The sequence below is a fragment of the Peromyscus leucopus genome, chromosome 6 (genome assembly GCF_004664715.2).
Source record: "Peromyscus leucopus breed LL Stock chromosome 6, UCI_PerLeu_2.1, whole genome shotgun sequence".
In the NCBI taxonomy this organism is placed as follows: domain Eukaryota; kingdom Metazoa; phylum Chordata; class Mammalia; order Rodentia; family Cricetidae; genus Peromyscus; species Peromyscus leucopus.
Window position 1 is genome coordinate 112,696,142 of NC_051068.1, and position 16,953 is coordinate 112,713,094.

The following is a 16,953-nucleotide window of genomic DNA, read 5'->3' on the forward strand; positions in this document are numbered from 1 at the left end:
GTAAATACTCACATGGAGACAACTGCCAAGGTCAGGCAGATGTTAGGTACAGAGTTTTGTTTCTTGTGCAAATTAAGCTTAACCCTTCTTTCTCTCATGCCTAATTGGTAACTAAAGACTTCCCCTTTAACAATTAACTCAGAACAAAAAGGCTTTTACATATACCAGGTACATCAAGCTATAACATAGGCTTCCTACCTACCAAGCTGACTTGCCCCACACAAGCAGAAAGCAGAGAATTGCACATTGTATGTGTATTTAAACTGGACTAGGGAGAAAGGAGGGGATGAAGATGGAAGGAACTTAGGTAGAACAATGAGAGGACCAGAAATGAAGGGACAGAGAAGAGCTAAGTATGAGAGCAGAATTGAAGCTGTGTAGAGAGAGCTGACTCAGAAGAATAAAGTGAATGGACTAAAGAGTTTTGTGTGTAAAGATTTATTAGAGAATCCCTCAGATTAATTAATCTGCTCCTAGTAGTGTCTCTTCTGGAACTCTGGGAGATAACTATAGAGGGGCTGGACCCCAGTTGTCTTTGTTAAAATAGGTTTTCAAATTTCATATTTCCAATTTTCTATTTCATAGCTATAAGTACTGTAACAATGTGTCTCCTAACATTTGTTGGATCAGAAAACTGCTTTTCAGAGCAGTTTATTAATCTGTTAGTGCAAAATATGTATGATGAGCAGTTAAGACAAGATGAGCATATTTACATGAAACTATGTTAAGTGAATATGGAAAGCACAATAGTTTTTGTTCATTGTTAAGGGGCCTGAGACCTGTGTTTTGTTTATGTTTAGGTAAAAGGGATGTCTCAAATACCATTTCAGGGTAAAATAAGATTAGATATTTCTCTAAATACAGTACCATCCTTCAGATCATATTCTTGGAAACATTAATGTATGTTTAAAATGGTATGTGACCATTTGTGGAAGTGAAGTTTGAACTGTTTCTATCACCAACCTGCAGATATTGTTGACTGAGTCTTCTGGACAGTGGTGGTGGCATTTACAACGCAGGACCTTGGGGCGAGGAGTGGGGGCTGTACTCTCGCCGTCCTCTTTCTTAGTGCCCACATTTAATTTTCCTGAGCTTCGTAAGAGCATGTTATCAATGGACTTCTCTGTAAAAGAATAAAGAGTGAGGATGAGGACAGCCTTTCAGCCTTCTGTCCAAGAAATAAAAAGACATTAAATTAAAATGAAAGTATTTGTGACAAAAGACAGATATTTTGGTGTTTTCATAAGAGTCTATTTATATTTCATAGGATATCTACTTATGTCTCATAGAGAGTAATAAATACAAACAATGCTTTCAGAATACAATTTTATCCATTAAATTAGAATAATTGTATTTAGTTGAATAAAAAGATTTCAATGAAACAGTACTGTAGAGAATGTTCTTAATTATTAATATTAATATTAATGATGAATAATGTGTCTCATTTTTCAGATAATAAATTCAAATCTTGAATTTTAACTAATTAATCTGCACACAGTCAAATAATGAAGCCAGCATTTAAAATCCAGATTGTCTGAAACCTAGCACTAGTTTTTTTTTTTTTTTTAATCATATCACAAGGTTGATCTGAGGCATATCATTGTATTAAATTGCTTTCTATAGTTGGGATAAAACACTGACCAAAACAAACTTGGAGAGGAAAGGGTTAAATTCACCTAATAACTCTGGGAATTGCAATCTATAACTGAGGAAAATTGTGGCATAAACATGGAAGCAGAAACTGAAACAGTATCCATGGAGAAATGATGGTTTCTGCTTACTTCCTCTGGACTGTTTAGCTACTTTTTTTTGCATAGCCCAGGCCCACCTGCACAGGGACAGAAACTCCCACAGTGGTTCAGAACCTCTTACATCAATTATCAATTAAGAATATGTTTCACAGACATGTTCATGGGACAAGCTGAAGGAGACAGTTCCACAATTTCGGTTCTCTCTTCCCTAGTGACAGTTTGTGCCAAGTTAACAAAAACTAACCAGTGCACTTGTCCACATTTAATATGCAAAACGTCTAGAAAAATAAAAAATCAGAAACCACATATCTCTTCTCTGTCAGCTTTTACATATGAAAGTGTTTATATTATTACAGGGATTCTTCTACCATCTTTGATGGGAGACACTATCTACACAGGAATGGTTTTCTGGGTTTAATAGCAGGTATTCCTATCTTCCATATAGTTGCCTTGGATAACTTTATAATACTCTGCAACACGTTTTATTATTCTTAAAATCATGATTATATCTTATCTGAAGAGATCAGTATGTGTATGTTACATGAAAAGAGCATGCATTAGTTAATATCTGTTATGCTTCAGGTAATGTGATCAGAGCTCTTACATACCATGTCACTGAGTAAATTATCTCCTTACCAATGTCCAGTTAAAAAATTCCTGTCAAACCACATCTGTGTGGACTGTAATTGTACCAAATTTCAACAAAATATTGACTTATAGATTGTTTGGTTAAAAAAACTAATGTTACATATCAAAAACAATAAATGTAATATGGCAACATATTGTACAGAGTATATTTGTTAAATTTTTTTTTACACGAGTTGAATCAGAAAATGAGGAATTTAGGAAAAATATATGTGATAACCTTCCCTATACTTTCTTACATTTTACACTAATTAGTCAAATTTTAGTGAATAATTTGTGTAAAAATCATTAAAACATGTCAAACCAAGTGGTCTGGGCAGATGGCTGAGTCATCAAAGTGCTCACTGGGCTAGTATGAGCACCTAAATTTGATCCCAAGCACCTATATTAAAAATGTGGTCACGGCTGTGCCTATAATCTTGGTGAGGGGGAAACAGAGTTAGGAAGACTCCCAGGGCTTGCTGGCCAGCACTTACTTAATCCATCCATATACTAGATTTCAGGATGTCCACATTCTTCTGTATGATAGAGGACTTGCCTGCAAGCCAAATTCTGAAGTGCAGTGAAATTAAACAGTTTCTCTTAACACCTCGTCTTGCAAGCCATTTGCTAAGAGTCTATTTACACAAGAATGTGGATACCTGTTTGAAACAGTCCATGTAGCTATGTCCACATATCACCCTGTCATAGTAAATTCATTCTTTGTAAATCTGGCTTAAATCATACTAACTTGATGACCTAAGTTGCCTCTAGGGACAACATGATGAAAAAGAGGATGCAAAAATATTACTTCCTGCTTCCTCCCATAGCAGACTGTTTTTCTTAAAAATTTCAAAACAAAACAATAAATATTCATTCATTATGCAGATGCCCTCCAGTCTAGTAACCATTCTCTCCCACTGCTGAAGGAGACTGGGAGCAGAAAGCCAGTGCTTACAGTACTAGACATTTTATTTTCCTTTTCTTCCCTACAAGTCAGGGACTTAAAAAACAAAGCCCAAAGAAGGTGGGAGTACTAGTTCCAATATACTGTGGACACTGAATCCTTCCTGTCTTCTTTCCCCACCAGGCTTTGCCTTCTTCACTGGGGAATTTAAGCAGGTCAAGAGCAAGCCAAAGGCTAAAGAAAGAGCAAAACAGCTCTCTTCCCCTTTTATCCCATAAGTGAAGGATATTAGTGAAAAGTTCTATCTGGAAGCTTCCAGGCAGTTCTTTCAGTATGACATACTCCCATGCATGAGTCACTAGTTCAGGGCCAGGAGATATCTGAGGAGAACCTCAAACATTGGGGGCCGAAGACAAAACAAATATACAGGAAAAAAAAAAAACTAGGAAGAAATAGATTCATGTATAAAGGCAAGGAACTGTAAAAACAACTGTTGTCAATACTCTTAGCTTGTTAATAAAAATAAAAAATAAACATGCCAGCAAGACAAAAGAGCATGGCTGTGAAAGGGGCATCATAAGGGAGGAGCTCCAAATGTATGACTGCATCGATGAAAATCTCAAAAGATCAGCTCGAACATAAGCGTGAGGAAAGTTATACAAAGAGACAAATACAGCAAGGAAGTGGCTCAGGGATGTTGTGGATATCAGCATGAGAAAATCAACACAGGAGACTTGAGAACACAGTAGCTCAGCAAATCAGTAAATCATGCACTGGCTATCACGAGCTTCAGTTTGAAAAGACATGAGTATAAGAATAAGACTCATGGGGCTGGAGAGATGGCTCAGAGGTTCAGAATGCATACTGTTTTGCATAGGACCCTGGTTCAGTTCACAGTGCCTACATTAGCTCACACCCAATTGTAGGAATATATGTGGGACATGCATATATATAAGTGTAGATAAAACATGAAATATATTTAAAAAAACTTTTTAAAAAAAGTACAGACCTGTACTAGTTAGAGTTTCTATTGCTGAAGACTAAAAGGCACTTGGAGGGAGGGATGTCGGGGGGCAGGGGAGATGCGGGGGGGGGGGGGGGGGAGGTATTTCATCTTTCAGTTTATAACTCTATCCAGAAAAGTCAGAGCAGGAATTTGGAAGCAGGAACTGATGCAGTGTCCACAAAGGAATGCTGCTTCCTGGCTTGTTCCTCATGACATGCTCAGCCTGCTTTCTTATAGCACCCAGGACCACTCGCCCAGGGATGGCACAGGGAGAGGCAGAAAAAAATAAGGGTCATTTGAGGGGCAGGATAGAAACATAATACAGAAGAAGTTTCCTATAAAATATATACATATATGAAGATGATTTAAATGAGAACATCAAATAATGGGAGAGATCAAGCCCCAACTGGCCATCTCTTGTCACCAAATGAAGCTTCTAGTACTGGGACTGGGTTACATCTATTTTTGACTTGTTGGCTAAAGGGGTCCCATGGGAATCACCAAAGGACCCATGTGGTTGCCATGACTATAGGTTGCTCTCCACAAACTGACAGGAAGGCCCCACTGCTGAGGACAATACCCACAAAATTCAGAGAACATGGAGAAGTTGAGGTGGTGTCTACATGAAGAACACAATCCCTACTTGTTCCTGTCCTTGAATCATTTGTGTGCAAACAGGAAATTTCATGATATAAAATTATTCCTTCAGAGATAATCTGCAACAAGTCAGATGTTTTATATATTTCAAGTGTATTTACATAATGATGTGAGGCCATCCATGTCTCCCACATACTTGTTTTAATACAATATAAAGATAACTTTCGTTTTAAATAGTGCTTTCAAGTTCTTTCTTCTCTCCAGTAGCAATGACATGTATGTCTCTTTTCATTCCTTCTTTAAAACATTCCCTCAACATCATGAAATCATGTTTGTACCAGTATCTCCTGCCTTTTGGCTTTCCATAATGGAAAGGGTAATCGCGCCCTTTCTCCCCACTTTGCTCCCACTATCTACACACATGTTTCTGCCTGCCCAGATGTGCTACTTGACTAGAAATATCAATTCTCATACTGTCTCATGTTTCTATCACATATTCATTTTCAAACTTTCAATCAGCACAAATGGAAAATGCATGCATCAATCTGTTAATAGGATATCATGAAGATTTCTGTCTCATGGTCTTGTGACCTGACTCTAACTAGGTATTAGATCTCATCTTACTGACTTACATTATGGGGAATACCTTAACTTCCTTGAAAGTTGGCAAAGGCTTATTCCTTTATTTAGGCCTTACATCGATGGACTATCTCTCCCAATAGATTTTTTGAGAAAGGTACATAGAAATCACTTTACTGATACCTTGAATATTAAACTACTTTTTAATGCCTTCACATTTGATTTATATTTTGCCCGCATGTTGATCTTTGCATTTTGTATACTTTTCACCCAAAATTTGTACCATTCTTTTTATTCATAATTCCATTTTTATTGTTTAGTTTTATTATGTATACACACATATATCTATACACATACATACAAATGAGAAAGAACTTAAAAATACTATTTAAAATGTAAGTGTCTCTACACTGTATTAAAACAAGTATGTGGGAGACATGGATGGCCTCACATCATTATGTAAATATACTTGAAATGTATAAAATATCTGACTTGTTGCAGATTATCTCTGAAGGAATAACTTTATATCATGAAATTTTCTGTTTGCATCCAAATGGGCTATAACATCTGTTTCTACATCTAAACGTATCTGTGGAGTAGCAAATCAGAACTGATAAGAGTTAAGAACTATTTAAGTGAATTTGCAAACTGTTTTTCTGTTCAAAAGAGGAAAGAATTTGTTTCACATCTTGATATGGAATGACAAACACCAATGAAAAACAAACCAGAAAACCAAAAACTTCATATTCAAGAAGATCATGTTTCCTCGTCCATCTTCACTTCTGGGAGTCATTGCTGAGACACTGCAAATGCCTTCTTGGCAGCGACACTAAGAGCACTAATGTTTTAATACCATGCTTTGCTTCATTTTTTTCTTTCTTTTCTTTCAAGATAATGCCTCATTATATAGCCCAAGCTGGCCTTGAATTCACTCTGTAGCCAAAACTGTCTTTAGCTTGTAAAACTCCTCTCTCAGCCTTCTGAGTTCACAGACTACAGGCATGGGCCAGCCATTCCCAGTTAGTGACCAACTTTTGTGTGCTTATGCGCATGTTCTCCAAAATTTTTGGAAAATAAACATACTGCATTCTATCCTGTTGATTTCAACAATCTATTTGTTTCAGGTTAAACATTCCTGAAAACTCCAAATCTAAAACATCTTCAAATTCCAAATCGTTTTAATGTTTAAATGCTTTCACATAATTCAATGTCTATAAAATTTCATGTAAAATTATTTTGAAATATTTTATAAATTTACTTTCAGGCATTTGTACAGTGTATAAGTGAAACGAAAGTTAATTATACCTTTAGACCTAGGTGCCACTCCAAAAGTATCTTGTTATACAGAAGCAAATATTCCAGAATTAAAGAAAAAAAAAAAGAAAAAGACTCTTAGACCTCACATACTTCTGTCCTCGAGTACCTTAGATAATAAAATCTCAGCCTGTAGCATTTTACAGATAGTCTTAGGTTAACCATTTCTGTTTACTAAGGACAAATACACAAGTCTAGTAACTCCAAGCACCCTTTTTGATCAAAAGCTGGCTTAGAAACATTGGAAAAATCAAGTAAAAGTTAACCCTCACATAAAGATGATGAAGATAAATTATTACTTTTAATATTTATGCGGGCAGAATGCAGGCTATTTTTAAACCAGAAAGACATTCATAAGATCAAGAGATATATCACTATCACTAGCTCATAATAGAGACAATAAATACTTCTTTAAACTTAGCGGTCAACCATTCTGAGTGAACATACAAGGTGGTTTTTATACAATGTGAACCAAGTAAACCAAAGAAGTGAGATGAGAAAATGACTTCTTCTAATTAGATTCACCAATAATCAAATGGTAAACTGACAATCTAACAGAACCAGGGAGAAGTTTCTTGTTTCTGTCAAAATCATGAGGGCAAGGAAGTCATTGATACACAAGTATGCAGCTGCTATTTATTATTCTATATATAGTTAATTCTGTAGGAATGAAAATCATTATATCACAGTTCACAGCCACCAGAAAACAAGGGACAAACAGTATAAACCAGAATGCAATACTGATAATATGCTTGGAAGAACGCAGATACAAGAGTATAAAGCATCAATACAATGAACAGACTACTAGACCCCTCACATGCTAAGTGTGGCCAAGAAAGGCTGCATGGCCTCTGAATAGCCATCCACAGAGGTGCAAAACAGTCAATTAGAAACTGCACGGCTTTAACATTATAATTGTGGGAGGGGATTTATAAAAGGGTTAGTCTCATATATCATATTACACTAAAAGCAAAATCCAGCCTCAAAGATAGAAGACAGGCATTCAGGGCCATAAACAAAACAGTATATATCAACTAATTCTTGAAAAGGGAAATTGATTAGATGCATATTCAAAGAATAATCATTTTGTTTAGAATGTAAAAATTTTGTTAGCAATGGTAGTAATGCTGAAATAAGAAACATAAGATTAAATATGTGAATATTCAGATGAACACAATAGGAATAATGAAAACGCATCCCAAATATCAGATGTTTCATTAAAAGAACATCTCAGCACTCATTAGATACCTGTAGTTCTCTGCCTAAGGGTTCGACTCTGTGAAATTTTCCCCCTCCTACATTAGAATGTCTGCTGTCCTTGTTCAGGTCTTGAAATGCTGACTGACTTCACTATTCTACAAGGTCTGCACTAGAGGGCAGGCAGGAGCAAGAAGAGAGGTGGAAAGCAAAAGTTTTCAATTCACTTGGGTAAAGAGGTAAATGGAAGAAAAAGTTAAAGCACTGAATCACTGGAATTTGATAATAATCCTTCTCATTTCCATTCATATATTTAATGATAATAATGTCAATAAATTTACATTTTCTTTTCAGTCAGCTATTTAAGTACCTGTTTGTTTTTTCGAACGTTTATTTATCTAAAATTCAGGAAAATGACAAAATGGAATTTTGGTTCCAAAATGATGAGGAAAATTAAATGTTGGAAAAATCTAGAAGCTTTCTTCTAAATACCCAGAGTCAAATGGGAAGATGTTGGTTCTTGGGGTGCTGTCAAGTGACAGATGTGGTCACTGACCAATGGAGCCTGACAAATGGGATCACCCCTCTAGCAACCTCCTTACTAATTGGCCTTAGTGACTAACTGAGCCTTTTTAAAGATTGTAGCAAACAGCAAATTGGTTGGCTAGAGCTTTAAGAGATGTGCTGACATTATAAAATAGGGCATTACCATTAAGTACCTATGCACATCTCTATTCCTTGACAATAGTTTCTTTCCCCATAAGTTCATACCCACATTACCACACCACTCAGGTTGTGTTGGATGATTGAAATGTCAGTGTTATTTATCACTTAAAAACCTGTGAGAGACCCCAAAACAACTGAAAAAAATTAAAGCTCTGGCCACTATTTTGTGATGTCAGATTATAATTTAAGTAAATCATAAAGAGATTAAATATTCAATCAATGTCAACCTACATTTGCAGCTACTTGTTTTGCATGTAACCAATGCAGCATTATGAGCCCAAGTTAGCATAGAAGGTACAAAAGAATGTAAAAGTATTTTAGCATCCCTCTTACGAAGTTTAAACAGTAGCCAGGCCTTTCTCTGGGCTTTACAGTACTTTTAAATTTAGAGAAATCCAATCAAAATGTTGATTTCAATAAATCATTATGCAAAATATTTTAGAACATAAATTAGTTATAAGCATTTTGGTAAAATCTTCAACATAATGAAGAGAAGAGGCAGCCAGGAAGCCACCATGATGTTTACAGACATTAAACATCATGCTGACTCCATATGTATACAGTAGCACAATCACTAAGATAAAAACCTTTATTTGTCTCTGTATTTTAAACTATTTAATATGTCAAGTCAGGTCAACAGTGTTGGAAAAGAAACTGAACCATGGCCTCTCTGATGTTCATGCCAAGGAATCAGCTAGATCTGGGTGGATTTCCATCTAGGAGCTGTGGTTTGGTATGTTTCCATCAGTGCTCTGCGTCTCAGAGTTCTAAGGCTACCAAGGTGGATGTTCAACTTGCCACTGTACCAGGTCTTATGCTGTGGTGCCACCAAAAATGCCCAGGACATCTTCACATATAACACCAATTTGAATAGGTTATATATACATATACATACACACACACACACACACACACACACACACACACACACACAACACACACACACACACACACACACACACATATATATATATATATATATATATATATATATATATATATATATATAAAGTATAACAATGGAGCCAGAAAAATAAGATGCTTGCCTGCCTTACACCAGATACATATTTCTCCATACAAACAAGTCCCCAAGAAAGTATTTAAGATCTTTAAGTTTCTAATCCTTAATAGGATAATTCCTAAAGGACACCATAGTTACAGCGCATATTGACCAAAAAACAGAAATATATTAATAATTAACATATCTAAACAAATATATCATAAGCTGGTACATGTATGTATATAGATAAACTAATCTTAGAGTTTAACTATTAACTACAATCATTACCTGTGCATTTAGCAGTTTATTTATGATGAAAATTAATTAAACAAAATTAGAATATTCAAAGTGCATGATAGAGTCTCAAGAAAACTCTGTAAACTAAGCAGTTTAGAATCTGCATGGCTATGCATAAAGCTTTGTTAGTTTTTGTTTCTTACTTACACATTATACCTTACAGAAAATTGTTTTAGAAACTAAACCAAAAATGGTGTAAATTACTAAAATATGCTTGCTTTTGTTTTTCTGAGGGTATACATTTTCTTATTAAGATAAATTATAACCATCTAGATAAAAATTGATTAATTACTAGTTTTTCAAAGCCTTTATTTGGGATAATATCTATGTCATTATATACACGCTTTTAAACTTTGTCTGTTAAAACCTCATTTGAAGGCTGGGAATGTAGCTCAATTGGTAGAGGACTTGTCTGGCATTGATGAAACCCTAGCATCAGATATAAATGGTCACTGTAGCCAATGTCTATAATCTCAGCCCTCAGGAGGTAGGGGCAGGAGAAGGATATGTTCAAGGCCAACCTTGGCTGTATAGGGGAGGGGGAGAAAGAAAGAAAGAGAAAGAGAAAGACTTATAAGAATGTAATTCTGACATTTATATTCTATAAATTGAGAGTTGAATGCCACACCAATAAAAGAACTTAGAATGTCAAAAACTATAAATAAATGATGCCACAAGGACTTTACACAACCACAACAGTTGACTTTAAATACTTTGGATAATGTTTGGCTAATGGTAGTGTCAGACCAATACACTCAATATTAAAGTTGAAATAATGTATAATTCAACTGTCATAAAGTAGAATAAGCTATAGACTGCCAGGGCAGAGCAGTTAAACTGCTCTCTCTTGTTGTTTGGATTTTGTGCATCAGATTTTTGAGTCCTCTGAAATGTTCCATTCCACCTTCTATGCCAAGAAACAAAAAGTTCAAAAGAGTGTGCATGTGTGAGTGTGTGTGTGTGTGTGTGTGTGTGTGTGTGTGTGTGTGTGTGTGTATGGGCATGTGCCAGGACTGCCTTTGTGGATCTTGTTTACATTTCTTGGAGAAGGATGCAAGAAGCTGTGAGATAGAAAACTTCTCTCACTACTACTCACTTGTGATTTCTGCATGCTTGATATATGGTTGCCAAGTTTCCTGGGCTGAGAGACATGAAAAGGAGGTACAGAATTACTAGGGTTCCCACTAAAAAGCCCAACACCGTGGGCAGCACTAATCCTGCACCTGTGATGTGTTATTCAGCAGTTAAGAAATGTGTCCCAGTCTGTGGTTGCCTAATGCAGCTCAGCTGTCTCCCTCAGTCCTCCCTTTGATTATGAGCTGGCCAGAAAGATTACTCCAGTCAGGCATTGAGCTATGTTCAGGATCCACAGCATATGACAGTGGAAAGGTGAAAAAGAAAATGCGAATTAAAAAAAAGGAAAGAAAAAAGAAGGCAGGCAATGACTACAGGGTAATATTATGCCTCATTTGCAGATTCCCAGATAGTTAAAAGCTTTCTCTGGCTTTATGAAAGTCAGAAATTAATTTGAAATTTGTCATTTAAACATTATCTAGAGGTCCACAAGGTTTACCTTTACAGGTCCCTTCTGTAATTCTAAGCCTTTCACACTGCTGGGAAAACTGAAGACGGAGCAATCAACATTGTTTCTATATTTTTAAAAATCAAATATAGTGTATCATTTGGTTTGACCCATTGAAGTTTTGGGCTATAAAAATTATATTTCAGATTTTATTATCCTACTGATATATAAAGGTGTGAGAAAGACAGAATAAAATACTGTAAACATTCCAGGAAAGCTAGAAAAGCCAAATCCATTTGGAAGTATCCATCATGCACAACCCATAACCAAGTACTGCAGACCTGAAGAGATGAAGAAGAAATGGCCACTCACTGTGCTCACAAAGCCTTAAGATCCGACTTGAGAGTGGCATACCTGTCCCCAGTTCTGTTACTTTTCTTTGGTCCTGGTTATATTCTCTCACACCAAAACTTTCATGGTATTCTTTTATATTCTGCACAAATGCCACACCACATTTCTGAGGCTACTTTCTGTGCTGCATTTAACAGCTTAAGACTTAATCTAAAAACCATGTATCTTTTCCTAATAGCAGAGGACTAAAAAAAAATTGTAGGCACAATAAAAGCCTGAAGAAAATGATATCAATTCCAAAATGTAAGTACAATTTATATGTATATTTAAAAAAATTGTTATTTTTGGTTTTGTTTAGAAACAAATTTTGCTGTCAGACATAACATATTTTTATTGAGAAAAGATTTCTGTGTATACATAGCATGTTTATAGAAGAATGATAAGGTGGAAATTATTCCTGTGTCCCCAAGAACATTCTTTGTTATCAGCATTAGACAAGTCTCAGCGGTTTTCTCTTACATGCAGATAGCACTATTAAAATACTGTATCATAATTCCCAAGCAACTCTGAAGGAAGACATGTGGTGCAAATGTTAGTTTTCTCCTTACTTTTCCCATGTATCCATGCAGAATGTACAAAGTAAAAATAAGAATAGTGTTATGGATGTATAAGGCTAGAATACATAGCTTGATAATTTCAGAGGGAAACAAAACACCATTTGTCCCCACTAATTATACTAAACTGGCTATTAAAGAGGTTCAAAAACTGCTCCCCACCACCATCTTGATTTGTGGGAAGAAGATTGCCAAGCAACAATTGTGCTGCCTTCTAGGCAGAAGCACTAGGGATGATCTTCAGTGAAGTTATGTTATTATAAACATTGTGCTATCTTAAATCTGTGTAAGGCACACACTGGGACGTTCTGGCCTGATGCTGCTCAAGCTGTCCTTCTTTTGATAAAAATAATTTTGGTTTTCAAAACATTTTCCAAAGTACTTTCAGTTTTGTTTTGCTTTGCTTGACTGTGTAACCCTCAGTGCCTCAGTGGTTTAGTCTTTGAAAGTCTCCCTGAATTTCTTTCCATTTCCTTTCTTCACGTATTGTTTTCATTTTAAAGGCAAGACTTCATGTTGCAGTCTAGGCTGGCTTGAAACATACTGTGTAGCCAAGACTGACTTCAAATCCAACAATCCTCCTGCTTCAGACTCTTTAAATGCTGGAATTATAGGAGTGAGTTACCACACATGGCTTTTATTTATTTTTTTATTGAATCCCCATTCTTCCATTTATGCCAATAGTATTCTCACACATTTTGCTCTAAATTAAAGATGTTTCCTTTCTTCTTTTCAAAATTATCAATATGTGGGTTATTATAATACCTAAACCACAAAAAAATGAGTGTAGGCTGAAAAATAATTGCCTTTCATAACTTTTCTTTCCACCTGTTTATGTATTTTGACTCACACCAACCTAAGGCAGATAACTTATATGTTGTATTGTTTCACCCTGAATATATTGGTAAATTGAGTATATAATCTCAAATTTCAAATGAAGGAAGAAGATAGGAAATATACACTTAGCATACTTTACATGAATAACGGAAGTAGGGGCTTCCAAACTATCATGATTCTAATAAGGGAAAAAAAGACTGGCTGTCTTCAACCACCACTCCAGTCAGAAGCTCTTTCACAGGCACAAAACCATGTGATGGAGAAAAATTCCTGACAAAACGTATCACTGGTATTTCAGCTATCAAACCCCAGTCATTCTATTTACTGGCAACTGTACTCTGTAAAAATCCAGCAAAGCAGGACTGGAGCAATGATTCATTCAAGAGAGTACTTGCCTGGCAAGAATGGGGACTTGAGTTTAGTCCCCCAGAACCCTCATCAAAAAAAAAAAAAAAAAAAAAAAAAAAGAAAAGGCAAGAAAGAAACGAATAATGATGGTATACATTTGAACGTGAGTGCTGGGGGCATCTGATGCCTAAGGCTCACTGACCAGTCAATCCACCTGTACAGCTCCAGGACAATGAGAGACTGTCTCAAAACGCAAGGCACCTGAGGAATGGTAGCCAAGGTCCTCTGGCCTCCACATATATCCCTGTGTGCCTGTATACTCCCTTACACATGTGTGTATGCATACACAAATCAGCAAAATTAAAAGAGGTCGGTAAAGTCTCTCAGCTCTCCTATACAAGTTGGGCTTGCTGGTTTAAAAGAACAGAAGTGGTTTGTTTAGGACAGTTGTTTTTGTGTCTCTAAAGAAAGCCTATGATGCCTTTCAGAACAAATAGACCCCTTAATAAGCGATAAGTTCACAACTGAATATATTTATTTTCTTTCTATCTTTTACAAGAGAGAAAAGATTTACTTTCATCATTAAAACCATAATAACTCTTTGGTAGTGACATGAAGTGTCTCCCTTTCTATCCTCATATTAATTGGCCTAAGAAGTATTAAAATAGCATTAGTTACTAACTAGGCAACCTGGAATAAAGTATATCTCTGCAGTTACTTCCTCCAAATTCTATATCCTACTAGCTCACTGAACATGGCAGCTTTGTGCATGTGAAAACCATGGACAAGATTTCCCTCCCTGCTTCCTAGCAGTGAGGAAGAAAGGAATCATTCTAACAGGTACCCGACCAACCACCTACCCACCCCAACTGTGCTAGGCTCAAGTCTCTGCTAAGTTCAATGCCTTCTCTCCAGCAGGGAGACAAAAGCAGAGAGATCATTAGTTACAGCATGAAGACTCTAGCTGATAATCTTGACTGTCTTTGAGAAATGTTCCACTGTAAACCATGTGCTGAAAGCCATTTATCTGCATTTTAGAATAAACATCAGAAACTACTCATTTAAACAGATTGTAAGAAATCAACCACTGGTGCTAAGAAAAAGGCAGCTTCATTTTGGAAGGAAGAATCTGTCAATTTAGTAAAACCCAGTGTGGGATGCTGAAGTACAAAAATCTTCAGTATCTTGTCACATAAAAATACATGTAACATACCGCCCATATTTTAAAAGGGCCACTAATTCAGTTATAAGAATTATTGCCGAGTGGCTTCAAACTCAAAGTACCTTTACTGAAGTTTGAACTTTGAAAATGACCCCATCGAAAACAAAACAAAACAAAAAAACCATTATTCCTCTTTTATACCTTACTATAAATATATTTATATGCATTTACCTATCAGTAACATGTTCATTCAATGCTTCAAGAAAACACTACACAGTTAAGTAGAACCTACCTCAGAACACTTGAGGTTCGATTCTGCACATGATTTAGCACAGTATGGAGGTGACAAAGGACCTTGTCAGAAGTAGTACATACAGGGACAATATGAACTTGTCCTGTCAGAAGACAAACAGAAATCTGCCTTTTCCACACATCCGCTGTCAGAAGCTTTTTAAAACAATTCTGAGATCAGAGAAGAGAACACACAGGTGTGTATTATGCCAATGAAAGGACCAGAAGGTGAGGGTGCAATCTGATCTCTGCTCTAACACATTCTTGTGGGCATTATAAACACCCTTTGAAAGAATAGTACATTAATGCTATTTTTTTAAAAACATCCCAGATAGCATGAGATCCATTCCCTAGCAATATTGTTCAAAGAAGCTCTGTCTCCAACATCAAACTTGCAGCCAGCTTCAAACAAACCTATACTATTTTCTCCAATGTACATCATGAACAATAAAATACTATCAGCACATACACTTTTGTTATATCACAAAAACTACAAAACTCCACAGGATTAAGTAGCAAATGCTTGTGAACTGGTTCATGCCAATGGCCGTAGGTTCTAAGGAAGGCCTGGTGCTCACTCAATGGATAGCATCATAAGCCTGGTGTGAAAGATGACAGCCAGTGCTTGCTAAAGTGTAATTACCAGTCTTCATACATAAAACAGCTGTCAGTCACCTTTGATTCAGCAGCAGTCAACTCAGAAGCCTCCACTAATCTGTGGTACACATCAGACATGGAGTAGAGAGGAATCTTTCTTTTTCAGTACATTTGAAGAATGGGTTTTTTTTTCCTTTTTAATTTTAGATATTTTCCTATCCCATTTTTTTTTGCATCTTGTCTCCCAACTCCAAATGGTTCCTCAAAAACTTAAAACATTCTTGAAAACTCAGGCTTCAACACCCTCTCCTCCCACTTGGTCTTAGAGCCTCAGAAACACCAGGTACAAAATGCCCTCCAAATGTTCTCTTGCCCCATCCTCTCCACAGCAACTCCTACTTGTGAGCTGCCTTTCATTTTCACAGGCTGTCTCCGGAGCTGTCCTGCCTGCCATTTGGGTGCTGGTGCTCTTCTCTTCTCACTCCCAGATTCCCAGTTAGTATCCCCTCCTGTGTTACATCAAAAGAGGAAATGATCCAGCCTCACTCAGCCCAGCTGAAGCAAAGCTTTAAGGACAAAGAGAATGTGAGTTTATTGGGAAGAAACAACAAGCGACCGCTGAGAGTCGGAGAGGTTTCGTTTACAGCTTTATATTAGAATGTAGAAACGTACATACAAAACACGTAACTAGGCACCACCTCTTACAATAGACCAAGTCACACGTGTAACAGGGTAACTAAACTCCAAACAGGTGTAGGAATCACGATTTCTAGCCTAAGCTGTGTCACTGACTTGGGAATCTACAGTATGCATTTTTTTTGGGGGGGGGTGGTGCGGGAGCCAGCACGAAGATGATGACTAAATAAGGCCCAGGTGGCAAGCACAGCGTCTCAGGAAACAATGGAAGAGGTCTGTCTATGGAATACTTATTGACTTCATTACCTGACTTGGGAAGACTTGGCTAAACACACCAGTCTAGATTAGCACTTTGGTCTGCAGGAAATGATTCTGACTTTACTGGTAATCCCATTCCCTGGAGGGGCAAATGAAGGATGCTAATGGAGGTCTCTAAAGAAGGGAACCACATGTATAAAGTAGGGGCTGTTCTGGTAACTTCCTTATATCCCCTGACATTCTAACACAGTACACCTCCACTTCCAAGCATGAACTTGGGGGAAGAACACATAAGTCTTCTAATATCTAAAATCACAATGAATAAAAACAGATCCAAAT

At 36.6% G+C, this 16,953-nt stretch overlaps 1 protein-coding gene across 4 annotated transcripts in view; it reads right to left on the reverse strand.

The window, feature by feature from the left end:
- Bmpr1b (bone morphogenetic protein receptor type 1B) overlaps positions 1-16,953 on the reverse strand; it is a 238,742-nt gene that overhangs the window by 47,068 nt on the left and 174,721 nt on the right. For 3 of the 4 annotated variants that reach the window (XM_028855394.2, XM_028855395.1, XM_028855396.1), the window contains one exon: positions 964-1,123. In XM_028855394.2, coding sequence (XP_028711227.1) covers positions 964-1,106 — 143 coding nt within the window. In that variant the 5' untranslated portion in view covers positions 1,107-1,123. Of the gene's footprint in view, positions 1-963; positions 1,124-16,953 lie in introns of those variants that run through there. The other variant, XM_028855397.1, reaches the window with a different exon arrangement.